This window comes from Typha latifolia, chromosome 11, assembly GCF_019914945.1.
Source record: "Typha latifolia isolate L0001 chromosome 11, TyphaL0001v2, whole genome shotgun sequence".
NCBI classification, from domain to species: Eukaryota; Viridiplantae; Streptophyta; class Magnoliopsida; order Poales; family Typhaceae; genus Typha; species Typha latifolia.
Window position 1 is genome coordinate 1,175,926 of NC_133096.1, and position 13,761 is coordinate 1,189,686.

General features: G+C 36.2%; 1 protein-coding gene across 2 annotated transcripts; it reads right to left on the reverse strand.

Annotated features, from left to right (window-relative positions):
• Window positions 1-804: 804 nt before the first annotated feature.
• Window positions 805-3,886, reverse strand: LOC140797276 (receptor-like protein EIX2). Of its 2 annotated transcripts, none has more exons than XM_073150601.1 (2): window positions 1,431-3,886; window positions 805-1,358 (listed from the first exon to the last, which is right to left on the reverse strand). In XM_073150601.1, exons 1-2 carry the CDS (start codon window positions 3,862-3,864, stop codon window positions 1,018-1,020), a joined length of 2,775 nt encoding a protein of 924 aa, XP_073006702.1. In that variant the 5' UTR covers window positions 3,865-3,886; the 3' UTR covers window positions 805-1,017. The 2 variants fall into 2 exon arrangements, with proteins under 2 accessions (XP_073006702.1, XP_073006703.1); XM_073150602.1 differs by having other exon boundaries at window positions 2,502-3,885.
• Between the last annotated feature and the right edge of the window lie 9,875 nt (window positions 3,887-13,761).

Sequence of the window (13,761 nt, forward strand, 5' to 3'; positions counted from 1 at the left end):
ATGATCGGCGGCCATGGAGTTTTCAACTCAGTGCTAGATGGGCTCGAAGCCCTCTTCTCGGGTACCTACTTCTTCCAAGTGAAGAGGTGGATCAGCCGAGGTTGACGAGTGAGGCCACCACCGCCGGTGGTGGCCGCTTGTGCCAAAGAAACCCGGCAGTGGGAGGCGACATGGCATCGCCTCCCTCGCGCCCCGTGGGTACACAATTTGGGTACCCACAGCAATGGGGAGAAGTGGGGAAACTTCTCGGACCAGTGGGTGGTGGACCCGAGGTCGCCGGTCAGTGAATTTCCCCGGTGAAAGTAGACGAAAATAAAATCCTAATTACGCATGATTACTAGGCTATTTTAAATTGAACTAAAGAGGGCGTGAAGGCTAACTTGAGGATCGAGGTGAGGGGGTTTTGGTTGATTGCCGGCGCTCCGGTGACTTGTTGCCCGCGACGAGGACTTTGGCGGCTCAGGAGAGAAAAGAGAGAAAAGAAGAGCGAAGAAGAGGAAGTTGCGAAAAAAAAGAAACTCGAGGGGAAGGAGTGGGGATTAAATAGAGAAAAGGTGGAGAGGGCAACGGAGTGGAGTTAACTCCACTCCAGCGCACTCCTCTCCCACCTCTCGCAACTGACTGCGAGAGGTGGGGGGAGGGGGAAGAAGGAGTCAGCGCACGCGCCAAGCACGTGCGCTGCGGTTAGGGTGCACGCGCATGGCGCGTGCGCTAACTTTTTTTTTTTTTTTAACGGGTGTTACAGACAAAGATTATTATTATTATCTTGATGTGCACATCAGTTTGGACGATTGATAAAGTGTGTAGGGTAATATCATGGTATTACAGAAAAGACTATAATAATATAAGAAAGTGGAATAGTTAATACATTATACTAATTTCTGCATGCGTGTCATAAATATAAACAGAAGATTATATATTATATGTTGGGTTTGGCAATCTAAGCCTTTGATCGGTGACCGATCTCCATAGTTTGAACCTTCCGAACTCCTTCAATAGCAATCCTGCTCCTTTGCTTTATTTCTTCTTAATCCTGGCATTGAGTCTAGTCCACTTGAGAACCATAAATACATATATTCTATCACAGATGTCGTCAACGAAGAGAAAATATGTTATTCTCCATGTCCTCTTAAACAACAAGGTACCAAAAACCATCCAAAACCCCATTGCAAATCCTAGACCCATGCTGAGATAAAAAGATGACATATCATATCCATCTTCATGTTCTGGAAGATCACTCATAGTAGTTTGATTTCCTGAGCAATTCTTGGAAGTAGGAGGCCCACAAAGATTGTTGTTGCCAATGTAGATAGTTGGATCGTCAAATGTTTCAAGTTGACCATCTACTGGAATTCTTCCTGAGAGATTATTATAGGACAAGTTCAAGTGACTCAAAAAAGTTAAAGTTGAGAGAGTTGAAGGAATTTCACCATAGAGCTCATTATTCGACAGGTCAAGAGATTCCAATGACTGTAGACCATCTATCATCTCTGGAATATTTCCCGTCAATCGATTTGCTGACAAGTTCAAGTTTTTTAATCCAGCAAGGACACCTATCATTTCAGGGATCTCTCCAGTTAATCTATTTCCTGATAAATCAAGGCTCAACATGAAAAAGATATTGTCTTTTTGATATTGCAAATTTTGCCCCTTTGTGATCACAAATAAGCTAAAGGGATCATTGTAATCATCAAGATTGCTGATTATATCTGCTGCAATTGTATTGAGATCACTTGTATATGGGGAGATAAGAGTCATTGCTTTAAAGTTCACGAGGGACGGATCTATTGTTCCCGATAGATTGTTGTGAGCAAGGTCCAAAACTTGAAGATGGTCAAGTTTTGAAAGCTTAATAGGAATATGGCCAGAAAACATGTTAGACTTCAATAGGAGGAAGGCTAAATTTGGTAGTCTTGTTCCTATCCATGCTGGTAAGTTTCCAGTGAAGTTATTATAAGAGAGATCAAGAAATGAAAGCTGTTGGCAACTTCGAAAAAATAAAGGAAATTTACCAGAGAGAATGTTGTTGTAGAAATTTACCATGATGAGATTCGAGCCTACATCTCTCAATTCACTTTTGGCTCTAAAAGAGTTACCACTTGTCCAGCATTGAGGAAGCTGTCCTGAGATGTGGTTGTTTGATAGATCTAGAACTTCTAAGGACTGCAATTGGTTGCACAAAGATGATGGGATGGTTTCACTGATAAGGTTGTTTGAAAGAAACAAGTAATTCAACTCTACAGTTCCAAGGTTTAGTGGAAGTGGACCTGATATATAATTTTTTGAGATATCTAAGTACCAAAGACCCATCGGTAACTTTGGTAACCGACCTTTGAGCTGGTTTGAATGCATGAGCATATATACTGCTGTCGATAGGAATTCGAGAGTCATTGGTAACACTCCGCTGATCTGGTTAAGGGAGAGGTCAAGATATTGGATTTGAGAAATTACATTCCAAAACCAATTTGGCAACCTATCAGTAATTCTTGCACTAGACATACCTAGAAAAGTAATGTTAGTCTGTGATTGAATCCATGCAGGAAAATGGGGTCCCAGCTTGCAATAGCTCAAGTCGACTTGCTTCAATCTGAATGGAGGGATCCAATTTGGGCCTACTAGCATGGTCAGGGAGTTGTTGTTAAGGTATAGCTCCTCTAATCTCGTCAGGCTTGTAAAATGCTCTTCTAATATCATGCCGACCAACTGGTTGGAACCCAAGTTCAAGGAACTGAGATTAGTGAGCTTTCCTATCCTGGAAGGTATGGAACCGGTGAGACTGTTGTAACCGAGATCAAGAGTGCTTAGACTGGTCATATTCTCGATCCAATTTGGTAGGCTTCCATTCAAATTATTTGCCCCCAAATACAATGATTGTATCTTGTGCGGCAGCCTCTCCATCAATTCAGCTATGTCTCCACTGATCTGATTCTCGCTGAGATCAAGCACTTTCAATTTGTGTAGATTCTTCATAGTCTCCGGTATCATGCCGACGAGATCATTGCTTCTGAGCTGAAGTTCTTCAAGGGAGGTCATGTTTCCCAACAGCCCATCAGGAATAGGACCATGAAAGTAGTTATCCTCAAGATCAAGGGTCACAAGTGCTGTGAGATTAGAAGAGTAAAGAGGGAGAGAAGCAAGTGTGGCGTTGAGATTACAATTGGATAGATCAAGGATTCTTAGAGAAGCTGGAAGCATGCTTAAGGCCTGCACCCAATCCACAGCAGCACTGAGGTTCACCTCACTCATATCGAGGTGGTTCAAAGAGGAGAGACGTGGTAACCAAGCTGCCAGATCAATCGGTTGCAAATTGTAATTACCAGCAAGATTGAGATGGCGCAGCATAGTGAGATTACCAAGCTGAGGAGGTACGCTACCACCGAAGTTTGCAATAGAGAGGTCGAGATACTTCAAGTTCTTGAAGGAGCCCATGAATTTCGGTATCTGCTGACCTCCAAAGTCATTGAAGCTTAGGTCGAGGTAGTTAAGATGCTCTAGAGCGAGAAGAGAAGGGCTAATGTCGCTGCTCATCGACAACGGTAGAAACATGTCGAAGTCGCCTCGGAGGTCGAGCTTGACAATGTGCCCTGTCTTGTTGCTGCATAGGACACCCCTCCATCTGCAGCAATCTTGGCCTTCCCAAGAAGATAATAACCTCCTATGTAGATCATTGATGCCTTCCTTGAAGGCAAGAAGTGCATCTCTCTCACTCGCAACGCAACTTCCTCGTAGTTTGGTGGTCTCTAGAGATAGAGCGGGAGAAAAGATGTGGAGGAGTAGAAGGTAGAGACGTAGAAGTAAAACTCCATGGGTGGTGGAGGATGTAAGCTTAGCCATGGTTTTATTATTCCCACTCCACACCAACATATATAGTGGACGAAGTATGTTATACAATCACTCAAAGATATTAAGAGATTGCATTGTTATTATGATGTTCTTCTTTGTTCAGTTACTACGTGACAAGATATGAAGTCCACTAAGTCAAGCAATAGTGACAAATTGAATTTCCAAGCAAAAAAATGATAGAATAGTAGTTGAAGTCGCGTAAGAAACAATTAATCAGTTCCATGGTGTGATATGACATTGGAAGATAAACTATAAATCATGCATGCATTTTTCCTCACTAAATAATCCAAAGTCATGAGACTTAAGATTCGTGTAATGCATGGCTCTCAGAGTTGAGCATTTCCACTAGGATCGACTTAGTCCAAGTCAAAGTCTACCACCATCAACGTAGTAAACTATTCTACGAGAGAATAAAAAATTGCATATATTAGTAAACATTGTTTCCATTATTTTCAACAAAAGAAAAAGAAAATAGTAAAATGCTCAAGTAACTACGGTTTGTCTGTCAAATAAAACAATTATTTCTTAAATGCTAAAGTATAAAAATTTTATTGATGGTTATAAAATTTTAATATCACTTCGTCCGAGATAAAAATAAAGACTTGTAATGTGACCTGACATTAAAATTGATTGACTATGAGAATTTTGATGAATGTAGAATTTAAAAGAAGGAAACAAGAGTAGTATACAATTTAGAATAGTATTAATATGCTAAAAATTTTAGGATTTAATTACTTTAGGAATAAGATCAATTCTAGAATATGTATTTTTCTTTATTATTTTTAAAATAAAGTTTTTATTTTAGAAATAGGTATTCTTTATTCACTTGTATTTTGGAACAATAGTATAATAATTATCTTCGATATGATATTAAATAAAATAAAAGATGGAAAAAATAGATTTTAAGGGTAAATTAGTAAGTAGATTAGTTTATGGTATGAAATCTAATTTTGATAAATAGTGTTTGTATTTTAGACTGTCATTATTATGATGTCTAGTTGTTCTTTTAAAATTAAGAGTTATATTCTGGAAAAAAGAATTATTTTTGAAGTGAAAACAACGATTTGAATGACAATTAATTACCAATTTTCTATCAAACAAAGAAATTGTTTTCTTTAAACTAGAATTTGAAAATTCTAGCAATGGTCACGGAATTCCAACATCAGTTTGTCCCAGGTAAAGATGAAGACTTGCAATATGATGTGACATTAAATATGATGTGACATTAAAATTGATATGACTATGAAAATTTTGATGGATATAGAATCCAAATGAGGAAGAAAACAAGAATTTGCAATCTAGAACAGTTGTAAGGCTAAAATTTTTATAAAATTTTATTAGTAAACATATATGAACACTAGGTTAGATATTTATATAAAAAATAAACAAGTCTTTTGTAGCAGTATTTTTATGATAGTCTAAATTAAATGATATACCTATAATGATTTGAATATTATTCTTCTACATATATACGTATGTGTATAGACTATATAGATACATAAAAGGATTTGGATATCAAGAAGGATAAAAGTTTTCAACTCATATTCGACAACACTTTGATACCGAGTTAGATCTATCGCGGCCAACTCCGGCTCTCTTAGCAAATTAAGTTTCATGAGTAGAGAAAATCTTAGATACTGATTGCTCCCTAATTTCACCAAATCTCTGTCCTGCCAGATTGTAGATTGATTGCTATCCTTTAATAACTCCAAATCTACGTTACACCATATTGCAAAGTGATTGCTTTTATTTAATATGACCGGTATATTTGATACATACTACTTTTATTTGTAGTAATGTGTAGATCAAACGTTGGATGTTGATATCATAATTTAGCAACAGGCATTGACGAATGTGTAAGATTTCTTAGTTGGCAATGGAATGAATACCGAGTAAAGAGCATGATATGGAGATTTAATATTGAAAGATAGAATATTAAAGTGGGCATTCGAATGACAGATAAGGCATTGGAATGAACGAGGCAAAGAAGCTTCGAGTAAAAACAATAAGTCTAAGCCTCTTATTAAAAACGAAAGGTCTAGTTCTCCTATTTAAACTATGAACTTAAAAGCAAAAAGGCAATAAAGCTAATGGGGTACCAAGATGTGATTATCGGCAAGCCCGTCTCTTCGAGTCAACCGAACTTAAATATTTGTTCATGATCCGATCCACCAATCATTCGGGTTAAAATATTCTAACCTGTTATCGTCCACTAACCCATTAAATATTGGACTTGGATTGAGTATAATTAGTCTAACATAATGAGTTAAATATAAAAAAATATTATATCTTATTGGGTCGAGTTTAATGGGCTTATATCAAGATATTTTAGTTATCTTTTATGGTAACATACTTATATATTAATATATAGTTTACTAAATATCCAATGTAGAACTAAAAAAAATTATAAGAATATACATGCATTATAGGTTGGGACATAGATGAGAGTAGTAGATCAAGCTTTGGGCCAGGTTCCACTACCATCTCGGGCTCGAGTCAGGCCGAGCCTAAATTGAGCTTGAATCGAGCTTAGCCCAATTAATACCGAGCGAGTATGGGCCGAGTTTGGGCAAGTCAGGCCTAATGGTCATGTCTAGGGGTATCCAATGCTTGAATATCAAGGTTCCAATCATATTGCACAAGAATATCTAAAGTTTTTGAAAAGAATATGAAAAGTAATGAAAGTCACTTGGGATGATTCAGATGAGTCGAATTACAATGATTTTAAATTGAAACAAAAAAGTTCGTAGCAGTTACTGCATCTATTTTATCATCTAACAATTATTGTGGAAATTTGAGCACAAATGAGTAGGAAGACAATGACTAAGAGATGATGAAAGCATATGATGAACTATACCGGGAGTCATTTAAATTGAAGAACTTTATCAAACTTCCAGCAAGTTAAAGCTCTCATAATTTAAAAAAATAAAAACTAGAAAAACAAAAAGACAAATTACATATTCAACTTAATGAAGCAATAGAAGAATTGAAAAAGTTCAATGATTATAAGAAGGCGGTTAAAGATCTTTTTAAGAAGTCTAAATTGAAATCAGAAAGACTTTTTAAGGAAATTACTTTCTTGAAAGAAAAGAGTAAATTGGGCGAGATTTTGAATGTGCAGATCATTGGAAAAAACATGACTGATCTGGTAATGTAGGAAATATGAGTAATACAAAAACAATTTTTATTTATGTAGGCACTTTGGAGCGTACAACTAAAAATTATATACCTGTGACTCATAGTGTTCTATCACATCCATAAGAAACTAAACCTACATCTCAACTAAACAAGAATAAGAAACATTGAAGTTTTAAAAACAACACTCAATTAAGAAAATCAAAATTTATACATATTTATCACTATTGTGGTATTTTAGGCCATATAAGACCAAATTGTCATGCTTTAAATAATATGAAAATTGATAAAATTGGTTTGAAAACAAGATGGTTGTGGATAAGTAAAAGTGATCTTAAGTGTTATGTTGTGTATATTGCCATTAAAGCTTTGAATTCTAACATGTGATTCTTAGCTAATGGCTGCTCTAGACATATGTCTAGTGATAAAATTTTGTTTCAAGGAGATAGTGTGACCTTTAGTGATGTAGCACCACTAGAGTTGCAGGAAGAAATGTTGTGATCACTCCTAGCTTATCTAGATTAGAAAATGCTTCTATATGTTAAGGGTTTAAAGGCAAATATGAGTATTAGTCAAATGTGTGATGATCATCATGAAGTACGTTTTTTATAAAATCAGTGTGATTGTAGACCAGAAAAGTAATACTGTCATACATGGTGTTTAAACTATGGATAATTATTATGGTGTTTACTTGAATATTGTCTTAAAATATAATCCTACATCTTTGAATGATTTTGAATTATGACATCAAAAGTTAGGCCATGTGAACTTTAATGATTTATCATAGATATCAAATTTTGAATCGTTCAAAGGTATACCAAATTTGAATATAAAAAAAGTGTACGTGGGTCTTGTCAAATAGGAAAACATGATAAGTGGTATAGTTGAGAGAAAAAAATGCAAGAGATTGCTTTGGTTATGATGCATGCAAAGAATGTTCCTCAAAGATTCTGGATTGAGGCTGTGTATACTATTGTGCATATGATTAATTGAGTTTATTTTAGATCCCAAAGAAAATAAATTGCTTATGAAATCTAGAATTGAAAGAAGCCTAATATGAAATGTTTTATAGTCTTTAGCAACAAGTGTTATATTTTACGAGATCTTGAGCACTTAACCAAATTTGATTCTAGAAGCAGTGAGGAAATATTTTTAGGTCACTTAAAAAATAGTAGAGTTTATAGGATATTCGATTTAGATACATCTACTGATATGGAGTCCTCAAATGTTACTATAGATTATTCAAATTTGGACTTGTCTAATTCTTCTTCTGATTTTGCATGTACTGATTCTGTTGTAGAGGATCTAAGAGAAATGCATGCACTGCAAAAGATAATAGGAAAAAAAAATAAAAAGTTCGAGACCCCTAATGTCTAAGTGACTCAAGACCAAATATGATTCATGCCCGCCCGCTCGAGTAAAGCTCAATCATCCACTTACGCAAGTAATTAGGGTAAGGAGTTGTAAGATGTTCATGGACATTACTCTATTTAAAAGTATGGATTTTTATATAATTGCCTCAGTTAACTTCTAAAAGATCATAATCACCGCTACATTCTTCAAAATATCATAACTACCTTTAAAATTGATTTAAAATATCACAACCTAGATCTACAAAAACTATTCCGCCCTTGTATAAATTATTAAAATTAATTTAAAAGCTATCTAATATTATACTCAATACCATAGTATAACCGAATATATCTTATTTTATATGAGATAAATGTGATTGGTAAATATTTTACACTAAACTTGTAAAGGAGAAAATATTTTAGTCATTTATGTGTGTTTATTAGCTTTAATTTGTTAAAAATTAATCATAGTAGCAATTCTAAAAGATTGTAGTGGCAATTATATAAAAATCCCTTAAAATAAGATACATTAGTTTGATTCAAATTTGATACATAAACGAAATGAGGCAAATTATGGAAAGAAAAGTTTTTAATTTTTTTTTTTATAAGCTTTACAAGTGATGCATGTTATGGGCAAAGCAAAGAATAAAATGTTATTAAATTCTCATCCACTTTATTGCTCACTTTTCATTTAAATTAAACAAATGTTCCTCGCCGACTTAACTTTTTATACTTAGATCTACGACAAGCAGATTAGCTGTTAGCCCACCCTAAATTTGGGTACTTGGTGGCCTTTGATTGTCTGCAGTGCAGAAAATTAATGGAAGTTCATGAAAGATATTACTACAAGAACTCATAGAGTCACTGGTAACAACACTCTGCTGATTTTGTTAAGGGCGAAATCAAGATATTCAACTCTTGGATTACATTCTAAATCCAATTAGGCAATAAGTCGATTGCTAGACATGACTCCTCAGAGGGACTCGCTCGGAGGTCAAGCTTGACAATCATGTCATGCCCCCTCATTTGGTGCACATGATAGCCCTCCGTCTGCAGCAGTCTTGACCTTCCAAAGAAGATAACAATCTTCCAACCAAATCGTTTAGGCCCTCCTAGCTTTAAAATGCTAAAGTATTAAGCATTTTAATTATAAGATGCAAACACGAACAGGTTAAGCATTTCTATAAGATAGAAAATGCTGACTTGGTAAGTATTTTACATATTCCCATTTTAACTTAAGTAAATTAATTGCCAAGTTAAACCGCCAAACTAAATTTCGCAGATGATAACTTTTTAATCAATAGTCTATTTTGGGCATATGATATCTCATTATGAGAATGAAAGAAAAATAAATGTAATGATTATAATAAAGCTTAATTAGACCTAAAATGATACAGATATAGGTAAAAATATATTAAAAAAAAATCATAGCATCGTAACTTTGTGCTCTGAAAAAACCTCTAGACACACGTATGTATCTAAACACTAGGCAATGATATTTCTCGTTTGCTTAAGTAAAAGTTCGAAGAAATATAAAGAACGAAAGCAGAGATGAATGCCAAGATTTTAACGTGGAAAAACCCAAACGGGAAAAAACCACGGATCCAAACTCAGATCAAAACCAATCACTAAAATATTAGCACTTATAAGACTGACTCACAAAACAACCCGTCGATCCAAACGACTTTGTTCCTCTCAATCTTGATCGCTAGAACCCACAATTCACTGCTTCTCGTGATTGAAGTCCAATTTCAATAGCCCTCGAGATTGATCTTTCGTCTAGATAGGCCTTAAGACGAAAGATTAAATTCTTGTAGATGAGAAGAACTTGTTAGTTGAAGAACCGATGTAGCCTCAAGAAGTCTCCTTCAATAATACTTCTTTAACCCTAGAGTTAGGGCAACACAATCCTTATATATGATCTCCAAGATAGAGCCAAATTTAAGTCATATCCGTACTCACAAAAATCCAATAAATTGCAAACTTCATAGGTGCGTTCGAACGCAGATCGAGTGCGTTCGAACGGCCTGACTTAATCTCAGGTGCGTTCGAACGGGTCCAAGTGTGTTTGAACAGGACAGCTTGAATTCTTCATATTGTGTTTGAACGCGTTTGTGAACGCTGCTCTCGGTCTGTGTAAACGTAGTACTAGCGTTCGAACTCGTTTGTGAACGCTATTCTCGGTCTGTGTGAACGTAGTACCTGCGTTTGAACTCGTTTGTGAATGCTACTCTCTGTCTATGTGAACGCAGATTCCGCGTTTGTGAACGCACCGCGTTCGAATGCGTTTGTGAACGCGGTGTGAACTCAACAGCTTTTCTCCAATAATCTTGTAATTCTTCAAACCAGAGATATTCTAGACTTGTGTAAAACTCATATACATGAAAAAATACACTTAGAATATTTTGTACATAATTGCCAACAAATAAAAACCTAACATGCTCCATTTTCTATTTTAGTCATAAAATATGTCGTTATAAAGATATGAAAAAAATATTTGTAGGTTGGAATGACAATTCCTTGTAACCAACTTAACAGAAAAGACGATAGCTCCTCCAAACTTTAATTTAAATATTTTTTTACTTTTTTGATAACACGCTGAACTATTTAATATTATTTAAAAATAAAATGCTAGACTTATCAATATTTTACATCACAAACTCATTTTGGTATCAAGTTTAGGGCGTGGTATATTTGGGTTGAATAAAGTTTAGTTGATGGCTAGGTTGATAAAAAACTATGAGGTTTAATATGCTGACTAATTACATCCTTTGGTTATATGCATCAATATGATGCAATTTTCCTTATTATATGCTTGATCCTCATATATTACTATACAATCCAGAGAAATGTGTCGTAAATTTGCAAAAGAACAAAAGAATATATACGAGCCTACTACTAAGATTTTTTTTTTTTTTAATTTATGTCATTTGACATCAAATATTTAATCTAAAACTCAAATTTACATTTATTATCATGATCCAATCAACTATTTATTTGGACCACAATGCCCTAACCTTATTGTTCGGCGGGGAAAGAGACATGTTTTCCCATTTTAACGGTAGTTTATATATTTTATCTTCAAAATAAAAACCCATACATTTCCTCAAAAAAAAAAAAAAAAAAGAACCTTATTGTTTAGAGTAGATAACCGAGTAACTGACTTATCTTATAATTTAGAGCAGATAACCGAGTAACTGACTGAGCTGCAAACCGAGGAAGGAAAGCATCCAGGCTCTATACTAAGGCCAGAAGACTCTCCTCCAGTTCTTTGTAATCTGCTTCATCTTTGAAGCTCTACCTTGGATGCACTTTCAGAATAGAGCTCGTTCAAACTAAGAAAAAAACATAATAGGGAATAGAGATTGATAAAAAAAAAATTATGGTTGCGGAAGAAAACAGGATGAAGGCCGAGATGATTTGCTCTCATGTCTCCTCACTCGAAGTGTTCAATAATTGGGAAAATTTTAATATCTTTTCATTAACACTTCATATTTGGACCTAGTCCCTCTTTTTTTCTATAATTTTCATATAATATTATAATATTAGGTTGACTAACTATCATTAATCTTAGTATATGGTTTATATAATTCTACTAATTAAATTAATAAATATCCTCAAAAAATTTCTAATGTTGACCCACCCTTCTTAAGTTATATCCCCGTCTAACCTTGCTCTCTCAGAATATTTTTTTATTTATTACCCTTCTATTTGAGAATGAATAGGATTATAAAATCGTCAAAGACAGAATATTAATTTAAAATTAATAAATGTAGGGTGTTATTTGAAATTTTTCCTTGATAACTTATTTGAGTTGGAGTTGCAGTGAAATCTCCGATAGAGGTGTAAATGAGCCGAGCCTGAGTGAGCTAGCTCTGGCTCAAGTTCAGCTCGAAATTACTTTCGAGCCTTATAATTCTACTCAAGCTTGGCTCAGCTTAACTCGAGCCGAGCTCGAGTTGAGCCTAACTAAGACCGAACCGAGCCCGAGCAGAGCTCGAGCTTGATTAAAGGATGAGGCGGTGGCAGTGTGGTGGTGGTGGTGTTGACGGTGGCTTGCCGAAGGAGGAGTAGGAGAAGGATGGAGGAGGAGGCGACAACAAGAAAATGTTCAATAGAGGAGGAGGAGGAAGCCGACGGAGTGGAAGAAGAAGAGGAGGCCGACGCCAAAGAGATGGTCGACGGAGGAGGATGAGGAGGCCGACGAAGAGGAGGAGGTGGCGCTGTGGCGGCGGCTTGTCGATGGAGGCCGACGGAGAGGGAGGAGGTGGCAGTGGCTTGCTGATAGAGGCCAAAGGAGAGAAGGAGGTGGCGAGGGCTTGCTGATGAAGGCCAACGGAGAGGAGGAGGCTGGATAGGTGAGGGTGGGCTGGTTGCGTGGGGTGAGGGTATCAGGTGGTGGTCTGGTGGATGAGGGTGAGGGTGATAGGTGAGGGTGATGAGTGGGTGACGGGTGATGGGTGAGGGTGGGGTGGGAGAAGGACACGTGTCAATTATTCCTTTATGACATGTATCTCTAGTTGTAGTTAGTCAGGCAATCGAGCCTATCGAGCCGAGCCTGAGTGAGCTGGCTCCAGCTCAGGCTCGGCTCGATATTAATTTTGAGCCAGTTTCAACGGCTCAGCTCTGATCGAGCCAAGCCAGCTCGAGCCAAGCCCAAGCTGTTCATCAAGCTTAACAGCCCTAATCTCCAGCCAGGTCAAGTATTGAATCCTTCTAACATAGTCAGTGACGTATATATCTTGATTACTTTCTTGGCATAATCAAATGATGGTGGCGTGCGCATTAAATTTGCAGCAAAAGCAACGGTAATTTAAAAAAACAAGCATCTAAATTAGGTAAAGTGCCTAGGGTAATATCATGCTACTACATAAAAGACTACAAATAATATAAGAAAGTGGGATACTTAATACATTATACTGATTTTTGTATGTGTGTCATAAATATGTAGAGAAATGGAAGATTATATATTATATGATGAGTTTGGCCTTCTAAACCTTTGATCAGTGCCTGATCTCCATAATTCGAACCTTACAAACTCCTTCAGTACTAGATAGGCTCCTCTGCTTTATTTCTTCTTGATCTTGGCAAAGCCCACTTGAGAATCATAAACACATAAATTCTAACACAGATATTGTCAACTAAGAGAAAATAAGCTATTCTCCATATCCTCTTAAATAACAAAGTACCAAAAACTACCCAAAACCCCACTGCGAATCCTAGACCCATGGTGCGAATTCTGCTATGCTCCCATTGATCAGATTTGAGCTGAGATCGAGCACTTTCAATTTGTGTGGATTCTTCATAATCTCTAGTATCATACCGACGAGATCATTGATTCTAAGATAAAGTTCTTAGAGGGAGGTCATGTTCTCCAGCAGCACAATATGAATAGGACCATGAAAATCGTCAACCTCAAAATCAAGGGTCA